Below are 12,587 nucleotides of genomic sequence, written 5' to 3' on the forward strand. Positions count from 1 at the left end.
CAGCGCGAGGTGGCTCTGGTGCTTTTGATCTTCTACTTCCGACTCTTCCGAGGAGGAGTCGTCCCATGTCGCTTTGAGGGCTTTCTTTTTGGTCGGCTTCAGTTTGTCGATCTTTAATCTCGGGCACTCGTTCTTGTAGTGGCCCTTCTTGTTGCATCCGAAGCACGTCACGCTCCTCGAATCGGTTGGAGAATTGATCTTTTGAAGGTCCATCTTGCTGAAGCTTCTTTTCCTCCTGGTGAACATCTTCCTTACCAGGTTCACCAGGTGTTCTTCATCTTCAGAGTTCTGGTCAGAGTCTTCTTCCAGTTCAGACTTGTTCTTCTTTTCTTTTGAGGAACCTGAAAATAAGGCTACACCTTTCTCGACCCCAGTGTTAGTTTGCTCATGCAGTTCTAATTCACAGAAAAGCTCATCTAATTTTAATTTAGATAAATTTTTAGATATCTTGTAGGCATCTACGATAGATGCCCACAAGCTGTTGCGTGGAAAGACGTTTAGGGCATACCTTATTAAGTCTCGGTTCTCCATTTGGTGCCCTATTGCGTGGAGTCACTACAACAAAATCGCTCATAGACATCGGTTTTCCACCGGTGTCTATTTGATTTTCGACCGATGTCTATGAAGCCGATGTTAAAAGTCTGCCATTTTAGACATCGGGTTAAAACCGGTGTAGTATCACTTAACGACACCGGTTTTCGAATCGGTTATTAACCGGTGTAGTATCACTTAACGACACCGTTTCATACACGGTGTAAAACCGATGTAATATTGTATGTTAATAACACCAGTTTTGGCAGCGGTAAATGACCGATATAATATTACTTTATAACACCGGTTTTACATCGGTGGAAAACCGATGTAATATGTATTTTTTTTAACAGCACAGATTTGATTTTAAAACCGACAATAATAAAAAAAATACACAAATATTCACAAATTGTACAAATATTCTTCATTCAATAATATCCATAAAATACACAAATATTCACAAATTATATAAATAATCTTCTTACAACAATATCCATAAAATACCCAAACATTCTTTTTACATCAAAAGCTAGCTAATAGATATCAAAATCAAGGTAGAACATTCTTTTAACACATCAAGGTAGAACCGCACTTCAAATGTAATCTAGCATGCATTCAGCCCACTCGAACTGCATTTCATCAATTTCAACTCTGGAGTACTTGAGATTTGTAAACTGTAAAAACACATAAATCCACCCTATGTCAAATAACTAAAACAAATGTGTACATATATCAAATAAAAAATATAAGATCACAAGTGCTTGTCATAAACATGCTTACCAGCGTGTTGAAACCTATTCTGTGAATGGTGGCTTCGAATGAACTTCACGAGCAAGGCCAAAATTTGCTATCTTCACAAAGTCCTTAGTTACCAATAAGTTATCTGCAAAGGTCATAATCTAGTTTAATAGAATGCTAACTTCACCAGAATAATTATAGGTGCATAAATCACATTTAACAAAATAAATGCTAATCCTAGATAACAACGTTGTAGGAATAGATCTGTTAAGAGCACACAAATGAATCTTTATAGGGATATTTGGTTAAAAGCGGAACTAAAGAGGTACACCTACCTCCCATGTCAATAAGTCACTTCCTCGAGTTGGATATGGCTTTTGCAAATCTAGCTCCATATAGAAGGTGTAGAGTTTGATATCTTGAAGCTGCAAATCCAATCAGAAGTAGGATTAACGTGGTAAGCAAGACATTGAAAATCCCATTAATAGACACATATTGGCCATGAGAACCCTTGTTCTTGTCATTGAAATAAGGTGGGGTAGTTGTCATGCCTCCCAAACTTGAATTAAAAGGATATGGAAGAAGACCCCTAAATCCTTCATTTATCCATTGAACTTCCTTAATGTACGAAGGCATAAAAAATGAAGAAGGATAACGATGCCATTCACTTCCGATGCAAAGCATAGTCTCTGTGCATAAAGGCAAGCATTCCATCAAATTTAAAACTATAATCCAATCAATATAAAACTATAATCCAATCAAATTTACAGGCTATCGCTTCTGCATAATTTCCCTATTGTAATACAAGAGAACTATCAATTTCCAACTAGGGGCAAAGACAACAAAGAAGATGATAGACAAATTATATGACTTTCTTCTATTAAATGAGGCAATATGCAATAACTCTCAAACTAGCAATGAAAAAGGCAGATATAGTACTCTACCTGTTGCTTGTATATAATAGCCAAGTTGTTGAAGGGCACAGATATCCCTGTTGTAACTGCTAAAATTGCCTTATAGAATGATGCAACAACACTCATCATATTACTGCATGAAGAGAAGTTTCATTAAGGAACAAAAATAAACTATCCGCACAGTTGTCATCAAACATTTCTAAAGCTTACCAATCCATGTATATATATGTTGCCAAGGCTTGACAATGCTTGTGGATGGTTAGGTTGTAAAGCAAAGCATGACTTGGGAAAAATTATTAAAATGAAGTTATTAACAAGGAAAAAAACAACTTGTTATTATCTCCCTGATTTCAGGATCATATGATTCCAGTTTCAGAACTAAAATTCTTTCAAATCCGTAACATTCTGAACGGTTGGGTTTTTTCTGCAGTTGGGCCCTGTACTTCAAAAGACGGTAGAATCTTTTCGTCTCCTCCCTCCTACGGAAAATTATGTTCCCCCATTTAAGGACCCTTGGAGGTTTTGGTGACGACTACAATGTTTTGGTATGAAACCTTCCAACGTGTCTACAGATGACCTTCATTGTATTTTTTGTATATACCTTGCTTGGTGTTTGGATTTGTTTATGCAAGGAATGAGCACTGCATCATCTACTGGGGATCTTTAACCATGCTTTATTTTTGAAGCAACTACATCAGCACACTGGGTTACATTAGTTTGCTTTTTGTTCTAGCATCTAAAGCAAAAGAAAGTACATAAAGGATAGAGGATAAGGAATAACCATGACAAGAAATCAGGAAAATATATAATAACAGTAGTCCTTCAAAGACAATGAAAATAAAGTAACTAACTTAAATCTGAAGGTGATGCGTAAGTTCAAAAATCTTAATAAAATAAATTATAAGTCGACATAAAAGGATATAGCTTTATAAGTAATTTAGAAATTATAGACAGTTTTAATTTAGAAACCTACTACAACACTATGTTAAAGGTTTATGCAGAAAATAAGCTGTTGGCCTCAATAGCACTGATCCAACTGCTAAGTGCTCATATCAAACTGCTTCTCCACTCATTAGCCTTGAGTACTCCAACCGCTGGGATCCAATGACCGATGAGAGGAGCAGTATCGGGTCATCTCAAGAGGCTCCTCAGATCTATAGGTTTAACTTGGAGGAGATAGAATGTGCTACTCAGTACTTTTCGGAGGTGAATTTACTTAGCAAGAAAAGCAGCTTTGCGGCAACATACAAGGGGATACTACACGATGGAACGGAGGTTGCAGTGAAGAGGATCAACAAGACTAGTTGCAAGTCAGAGGAAGCTGAGTTTCTCATGGGTTTGAAGGCATTGACATTGCTAAGGCATGAGAACCTAGTTGGATTAAGGGGCTTCTGTTATTCAAGAGCAAGAGGAGAGTGTTTCCTCATTTATGATTTTGTTGCAAATGGGAGTTTGTCGGAATATCTAGATGTCAAATGCGATGAGATTCACAAGGTCCTTGATTGGTCTGTAAGAGTTTGTATCATCAAAGGCATTGCTAAAGGTATTCTACTTGACCTATATGACTATTTATTTTCCTTCTCAGATAGCTATCATAATGAATATACTACTGTAACAACAACAGCAACAAACATTGATCATTTAAGATGGAATTTCATCTTGTCATTTACCTACATTTGCACTTTGCCTTGAGGAATCCTAATTTGTTTGATTCTTACATAGGTATGGAATATCTCCACAGCGACAAACCTAGCAAGCCCTCCTTGCTCCATCAAAACATGTCATCGACAAAAGTCCTCATTGACCGCCATTTCAACCCCCTACTCTCCAGTTCTGCCCTGCACAAACTATTAGCAGACGATGCCATTTTCTCCTCTCTCAAAACAAGTGCTGCCATGGGCTACTTAGCCCCCGAGTACTCTACCAATTAAAATAAATTATAGTGGCAAATACTCTACCTGAGCAGGCTATCCAAAGCAAACCTTGTGGATGCAATAAATTATAGTGGCAAATACTCTACCAATTAAAATAAAGTAATCCAAAGGATTAAGTCTATGTCCAGAAACAATTAAGGTAATTTGATGTGCCTATATTGAAATTAATTACTATACAGATACATATGTACTCTGAAGGGGGGATACACAGTGAATATAGCTCACCTTGCAATGCTTTAATCGGATGCAATCATATTTATCATCTCGAACCCATCTCACTGCTGGAGTGGTATTTCCTAAAGCACAGAATCGAGTGCCAACTGATTTGAACAGAAACTAAAATAATATTATGAGTAAAAACACTTACCCTCATCCTCCTCTAGTTTTGATTCCTCCACATGAAGCAACTCCTTGACCCTTGCTTGATTCTCTGCACTTCCCAATCCAGTATCTAAAATAAGCACATCGCATCCTCTGAAACAATGTGTAAATGTATGTCAGAAAGAAGCAGGGTGGAATTAGGCATCGAAAACTGAATTAAAAAAAAACCCTAGAGGGTGGAAATTAAATTACAAAAACCTGGAGGAAATGAACATACAAAAGAAACGCTAACCATAGGTACGGCTCCCTTCTTTTAACATAACCATATTAAATTTATATTCTAACCTAAACCATCCAATATCTAAATTCCCATTAGATCTTCAAGGTTACAATCTTCCATAATCACCTAACATGAAACCTAAATGTCACTGAAACCATTTCAGATTCAGGTTAATCTTTATTTACAACATTCAATTACCCAATATAACAACTCTTATCCTTGTTAACTAGTAACACATCATACCCTTAACCTCCAACACCAGAACAAACAAATTCTTATTGACTCTGCCGTGGATCCAGCTCAAAACACACAGGATTCATTAGGTAACATCTACTGCAACTAATGATCGCACAAGGGTAAGGAACAAGAAATAAACCGTACCTCAATCCCCTACAAACAGAACATTACATAGTGCATCTTCACTAGCCGGATCAAGAAGAAAGAATAACAAGAAGTCATCAAAACAACCTGTTAACAACAACAATAGATCGACCTCATTACCTCTGCACCCTTCAATCACCGGAGACGATCACTGATACGAAGAAGAGATCGATCCAACAGAGCTGTGGTGGCCGGGACCAAAATACCAGTCTCTGCTTCCCAGAAAGAACCACCTGAATCAACACTAGAAAGGATCAAGGTTCGAATTCACAACCAAAACCAAACCCTTACCTCCAAGATCGAAGTTAGGGCAACGACTTGTTCTTGCCAACGAACAGGGACAGAGATCGGGAAGGAACAATGGTTGTTACCTCCTCCAAACAATCGATGCTGGCCTGATCCAACGCCGATGCCCTTGGTTCCCTCCCGACAGCCGACGAAATCCACCGATCGAGATCCGTCGCCGTTGTTCACCGAGATCAGAGAAGGGAGGAAGGGATCGGGGAGAAAGAAGGTTCGGCTGTAACTAACCTCTCTTCCTCTCAACGCTCCAAGGTCCGCTCTTCGCCGGCGCCACCGAGAGAAGAAGAAATCACCGGTCTCGGTCGCGTGAAGTCCGAAGTTGTGAGAAGCAGAGGAAGAACAGAGGAGAAAGTCGGGGGAAAAGAGAAGGCTTCGGCGCTTTATAGAGAGGTTAACCCCAAACCCCATCCTCAACCTTTAGCAATCAGACGATTAAGAAGGGGAAGAGATTCAAGAAGGGGAAGAGGGAGATGAGGCTGAGAGAGATGGTCGGAGGTTTAGGTTTAGGCTGAGAGAGATGGTCGGATGGTCGGATGGTCGGAGGTTTAGGTTTCGGTTTAGGTTATCGCGAGAGAGATGGTCGCGCGGAGGAAGGGGCGGGATAAAGATTTAGGTTTGGAGGGAAAACACTTAGGCAGATTTTGGCTTGTGGGGAAAATTAAAATATTTTATTTGGGTTCATTAACATCGGATTTTAAAAACCGATGTTAAAATCGATGTCTATTAACGAAAAAAGGGGCGCTCATAGACATCGCCTAAAAAACCGATGTCTATGAGCTAAAATCTGCGCTCATAGACACCGGTTTTTAGAAAAACCGATGTAAAATACTCAAAGACATCGGTTTTAGCCTAAAACCGTTGTTGTTCCACTGATGTCTATGAGCGATTTTGTTGTAGTGAGTCCGTTGAGAATGTCTTTAATTCTTGAGTGGAGTTGGCTCGTCGTTTCTCCTTCCTGCATTTTTATGTTAAAAATTCTATTTAAGAGCAAGTCTCGTTTTGTTACCTTAGCGTCGCTCGTTCCTTCGTGAAGCTCGATCAGTTTGTCCCACAGCTCTTTAGCGTTCTTATGTGGTCCGACCCTATTTAGTTCTTCTCTAGTCAATCCGCACTGTAAGGTGTTGATTGCCTTGTTCTCTGTTGATGCCTTCTTCTTTAGGTCTGTTGTCCAATCTTCTGGATCCAGTAGATTCCCGGAACTGTCTACTGGTATTTTGTAAGGTCTTATGACACTCATCCACTGGTCGAAGTCTGTCTTGAGATACACTTCCATTCGCTTCTTCCAGTACGGGAAATCATCCCCGTTGAAGAGGGGAGGTCGCACTATGCTGAATCCCTCGATCAGCGACATTTTGAATCTGCACACAAAAAAGATATAGAGAGGTTCCAAGACTTGGTCTTGGATTAGTAGTGCGGGAAGAATTAAAAAAATAACTAAATTGGTATTGCACCAATTTAGATTAAATTACGACGGAAAGAAAACTTCCAAAAAGGTAATAATACCAGTTTGGATCTGTACGAAAAACTGAAAACTGAAAAGAAATTAAAAAGTAAATCACCCCCTTTGTCTGATTGGTGGTTGCACCAAATCAGAGTGGTACCTGCTCTGATACCACTTGTAGGATCGTGAAGTTTCGCTAGAGGGGGGTGAATAGCGATTATAAAAATTTCGACAAGAGTAAGCGCAGCGGAAAAGATGAAATTAAAACAATGCTAACACAATAACCAATTTTACTTGGTTCGGAGCCTTTGGCGACTCCTACTCCAAGGCCCGCACACGAGGGTGCTTTCGTTGGGTAATTGACTAGCAATTCGAATAATCGTTTTACAATTGAAAGTACAGTTGCTAATGAAAAATAAAGCAGTACCGACAGAGGAAGAAATCAAAAAGAAAAGAGCGCGTTGTCGGAGCTTTGCGGCGTCGCAGGAGTACAGAAGAGCAAGTCGTCAATTCAGAGTTGTTGTTGAAGCTCCACCCCTGCCCCTTCTTTTATATGAAGCTCGGGGCGCCCCAGATCCCTTCCGGGCGCCCTGTTGGGACGTGGCAAGTCCAACCAGTGAGCTACACATGGCGACGACGTGTTTGGATGAAATTTGCCTTCTGGGCGCCATGACCTCCAGGCGCTCGGATCCCCTCCGGGCGCCCGGACCACCTTTTTCCAGGGAGCACCTTTCCTGCAAAACAAGGTTAGTTCGAGGCAAATATATAAATTATAACCTGCAAAACAGAGTGTTAGTTCAGTTTATAGTTTAGCAAAAAGAGTATGACTTAGATTCCGTCTTTCCGAGACCGGAATCTAGTCACGATCTCGACTTAGATATCCGAAATGGATCTAAGCCGGATCAACGCCTGGTGTTCCCTTCCAGGGAACGTGTCCTCACAGTCACTCCCTTCCAGTGACTTACCTTTACTCACCTGCCAGACGTCCGATAAGCCCTTCGACCTGTCTAGACTTCTCGCCAAGTGTCCGGTCATCCCGTCGACCCGCTTGGACTTCTAGCCAGTTATCCTATCATCCCGTCGACCTAGCTGGACTTCTCGCCAAGCGTCCGGTCAACCCGTCGACCCGCTTGGACTTTGTGCCAGACATCCGGTCAACCCGTCGACCTGTCTGTACTTATCCTGCACACTCGGTCAGAGTGTTAGATTACGACAAACCTAACTTAACCTGATTTGTCATTTATCAAAAACTGAGTTAGACCGTTAGTGATAACCGCACCAACAATTTCACCCCTGTCTGATTGGTGGTTGCACCAAATCAGAGCGGTACCTGCTCTGATACCACTTGTTGGATCGTGAATTCGATAAAGGGGGGTGAATATTGATTAAAAAAATTATCGTTGTATCGAGTAAGTACGCAGCGGAATAAATGAAAAAGAGAGAGTTGATGGTGCAATCATGCCCTAGAAGTTTCAATGTGTTGACAATTATTTAAGTTTAGGTTAATAGGGTGGAACTAACATGCATTGTGAGTTTGCAGGAGGAGTTTCTTGCAGGTCAGAAGACCAGATGCAAGAGAAGTCCAAGAAGGTCGAGGACTGGATTCTTGGCAAAAAGAGTTCTTGCAGGTCAGAAGACCAGATGCAAGGCAAGAGAAGTCCAAGAAAGTCGGGGACCAGATTCTTGGCAAGAGAAGCTCCTGCAAGTCACAAGATTATGTGTGTGATAGGCTCACTGTCAGAGATCGACTGGTAAATCGATTCAGACATGGCTGTGCGGCAGATTGCCTCTGAATCGATCAGCCGATCGATTGAAGGTAAGACAATCGATTGGTTGATCGATTGGTAAGGTTCTGCGCAGCACAGAATGCGTCTGGATCGATCAGCCGATCGATTCAAGGTACTGAATCGATCGGCCGATCGATCCGTGAACATTCTGTGCGAAGCACAGAATCGTTCTGAATCGATCAGCCGATCGATTCAAGGGATTGAATCGATCGGTCGATCGATCCATGAACATTCTGTGCGAAGCACAGAATCATTCTGAATCGATCAGCCGATCGATTCAAGGTATTGAATCGATCAGCCGATCGATTCACGAAGCTGCGATTTCATGAGCAAGTGGCTGAATCGATTCAAACGCTGCCCCAATCGATCCAAGTCAAATAAAAGAATCTGCACCGTTGATCTTGACGCGATGGCTTCCAACGGATACTTGTGAATCGATTAGGATATAATCTCAATCGATCCACGGCGACGGCGGTGTGAGAAACGGCTAGTTTTCTCAACGATTAAAACACGGGAAGAAACTGGAAAATGTACAACAACAAAAAACATATTGTTCCATTGCTCTCCAAGTCTTTTGAAAGCTCTCAAGTGATCAAGATTCAAGAAAAAGGGTTCAAGCTCCTCTCCACTACTTACTGAAGTCTCACCTGCAAAGAAGAAGCCGGTTAAAGCTTGTAATCCTTCTTTTCTTCTTCTTTGTAGTGTTTGTAATATTTACTTTGAAGAGAAGGGAGAGTTGTATTTCTGTTAAGGTTTCTCCACCTTCAGTGTGATTCCAAGAAGGAGGGTTTTTGATAGTGAAAGAGTGTGAGTGGTGTGGATCCTTGGACTAGTCACCTCCTTGAGGAGGTGGATACCAAGTAAATACCGGTGTTAGCATTACCTTCAGATTTCCGCTGTGCAAAACCAAGTTGGTCATAAAAGAAGTGAGCCATTCACCCCCCCCCCCTCTAGCTCAACCGATCCTAACAAGTGGTATCAGAGCATTGGTTTGCTTTTGAGGATTCATCATCAAGAAAGCACAAGTTAAAGAGCTACAAGATGTCAATGAAGGAGGGACATAGTACTTCACGACCACCATTCTATGAAGGCAGCAATTTTGCTTATTGGAAGAGCTGCATGGAACATTATCTCATGACCGAAATTGATATGTGGTTCTCAATCACGGAGGGATTCATGGCGCCAATTGAAAATGGAAAAATGCTTGAGTCATCAAGGTGGACTGTTGAACAAAAAATGAAGGCTCAAGCAAATGCAAAGGCGATTGTGACTCTTCAATGTGGATTAATCTCGGAACAACTCAACAAAGTTGGACCCTTTAAGAGTGCCAAGGATTTGTGGGATAAGCTTATTGAACTAAATGAAGGCACCAAGGATTCAAGAATTGCAAAGAGGGATTTGTTGATAAATCAACTTCAAAACTTCACCATGAAGGATGGAGAAACGGTAAGCTCACTACATGGGAGATTCAAGGAACTCCTAAATGGTCTTCATTCAGTTGGAGAGAGTGTGGAGAACCAAGATCTCATAAGGTATGCTTTAAAATCTTTCCTAAGAAACTCTTTATGGTCATCCATGGTGGATGCTTATAAGGTTTCAAGGGATTTGTCAATAGTGAAATTGGATGAATTATTTTGTGAACTTGAATTGCATGAGCAAGCTAACACAAGTCATAAGGAGAAAGGTATAGCCTTGGTTGCAGGTGAAAAGAGCAAAAAGAAGAACAAGGAAAAGAAAAAGGAGAAGAAGGAGTCATCTTCAGAATCCGAACAAGATAGTCATAGTGATAGTGATGAAAAGCTATCATCAAGTGAAATGGCAAACTTCGTTCGAAGAATGATGAGACATTCAAGGAAGTTTGACAAGAAGGATGTTAAGAAAATCTTCAATGATGAGAAAAGAAAAGGTAAATCTCTTGTGGATTCTAAGAATAAGATTGATGCAATTTGCTATGAATGTAAGAAAAAGGGGCACTACAAAACGGAGTGTCCAAAGTTGAAGAAGCAAGAGGAAAAGATCAAGAAAAAGAAGAAGGCGTTGAAAGCCACATGGGATGACTCATCATCAAGCTCATCGGAAGAAGATGACAGGAAGAGCTCAAAGCACATGGCTCTCATGGCCTTAAGTCATGTAGAAGATAGTGAAGATGAAGATAGTCATGAAGAAGATGTGGAGTCTTCAAGTGAGTCATCATCTAGTGATGATGAGGTAATTTCTCCCAAGCTTGATAAGATGTATGCCACCATTGCATGCTTAACCAATGCACTAGCTAAATCAAAAGGGAAGGTTAAAAGATTGCAAAATGAATTGAAATCACTCAAAAATGAAATTGTGCCATGTGAAAGTTGCATGCTTCATGAAAATGACAAAAATGATGTTGATGATCTTGAAAAAGAAAATGTATCATTGAAATCACAAGTTGATAATCTTAGATGTGCTCTAGTAAAATTTACTTCAAGCTCAAAATACTTAAACATGATTCTAGGAGATCAAAGAGGCGTGTACAATAAAGCGGGACTAGGTTTTAAATCTCAAGATAAGGAAATTAAATTCATGTCCCTAATTAGTAGAAACCATGCTTCAAGGGTTAAGGTTGTTCAAGCTTGGGTACCCAAGCAATTTGTTATTGATGCTACCGGACCCAAAGTGTGGGTACCAAAACATTTGGTTCATCGTGTTTAAACAGGCATGCGCAAAGGAGGAGCATTCAACAACATGGTTCGTAGATAGTGGATGCTCTAAGCATATGATGGGAGACTCATCAAAATTTTCATCATTTAGACACAAAAGTAAAGGTACCGTTTCTTTTGGTAATAGTGGTGAGCTAAAAGTTATAAGAATTGGAGATATTAGAATTTTCGAGAAATTTGTAATAAAAAATGTGTTACTAGTAAAAGGCATGACTTTTAATCTTTTGAGTGTTAGTCAACTATGTGACTCGGGGTATAGAGTTGAGTTCAACTCATCTCAATGCCTAGTCAAACATAGTGAACTAAACACCAATGTTCTCATAGGCCATAGAAAAGAAAATATTTATCAAGTTGAACTATTTGGTGCTACTAATGTGTTTGCTAAGTGTCTCATGTCCAAAGAAGAGGAGACGTGGCTTTGGCACCGGAGACTCGCTTACACCAACATGAAGAATATCAAAAATCTTTCAAAGAAGGAGTTGGTGCATAGATTGCCAAAGTTGAAGTTTCAAAAGGACAAAATATGTGATGCATGTCAAATGGGTAAGCAAACCAAAGCTACTCATAAAGGTAAAAATGTTGTAAGCACTTCAAATGCTTTAGAGCTCATTCACATGGATTTATTTGATAGTAGTAAATATATTTCTTTAAATGGTAGTAGATATTGCTTTGTGATTGTGGATGATTACACTAGATATACATGGGCATTTTTCTTGAAATATAAGGATCAAACTCTAGATACCTTGATTGCTTTTTGTAATAGAGTAGAAAATGAAAAGGCTCATAAGATAAACAAAATAAGAAGTGATCATGGAGGTGAGTTTGAAAATGATAGATTCACAAGTTTTTGTATGGAAAAAGGCTACAAACATGAGTTTTCAACCCCTAGAACACCTCAACAAAATGGAGTTGTTGAGAGGAAAAATAGGGTGTTACAAGAGGCCGCTAGGAGCATGTTAAATGAATATTCACTACATAGTTTCCTATGGGCCGAAGCAATTAATACAGCTTGTTATGTCCAAAATCAAACTTTAATACATAGGTTTCTAGGAAAAACACCTCATGAATTGTGGTTTGGTAAACAACCTACAATTAAGCATCTTAGAGTATTTGGGTGTAAGGTCTATATTCTAAACACCAAGGATCACTTGGGAAAGTTTTCCGCTAAGGCGGATGAGGGGATTCTTGTAGGTTACTCAAGTCATAGCAAGGCATACCGAATTTACAACAAAAGATCAAAACTAGTTGATGAATCACTAAATGTTGT

At 40.0% G+C, this 12,587-nt stretch overlaps 1 protein-coding gene and 1 long non-coding RNA gene across 2 annotated transcripts; one reads left to right on the forward strand and one right to left on the reverse strand.

Moving 5' to 3' along the window:
• Positions 1-3,208: 3,208 nt before the first annotated feature.
• Positions 3,209-4,216, forward strand: LOC122052720 (probable serine/threonine-protein kinase At1g01540). Its single transcript, XM_042614432.1, has 2 exons — positions 3,209-3,726; positions 3,906-4,216. The coding sequence occupies exons 1-2, from the start codon at positions 3,288-3,290 to the stop codon at positions 4,112-4,114; spliced, it is 648 nt and encodes a 215-aa protein (XP_042470366.1). The 5' UTR covers positions 3,209-3,287; the 3' UTR covers positions 4,115-4,216.
• Positions 4,085-5,540, reverse strand: LOC122052801. The gene is made up of 4 exons (XR_006132104.1): positions 5,471-5,540; positions 5,220-5,332; positions 4,485-4,591; positions 4,085-4,413 (listed from the first exon to the last, which is right to left on the reverse strand). It is a non-coding gene; the product is annotated as an uncharacterized LOC122052801 (long non-coding RNA).
• Between the last annotated feature and the right edge of the window lie 7,047 nt (positions 5,541-12,587).

The sequence above is a fragment of the Zingiber officinale genome, chromosome 1B (genome assembly GCF_018446385.1).
Source record: "Zingiber officinale cultivar Zhangliang chromosome 1B, Zo_v1.1, whole genome shotgun sequence".
Classification (NCBI taxonomy): domain Eukaryota; kingdom Viridiplantae; phylum Streptophyta; class Magnoliopsida; order Zingiberales; family Zingiberaceae; genus Zingiber; species Zingiber officinale.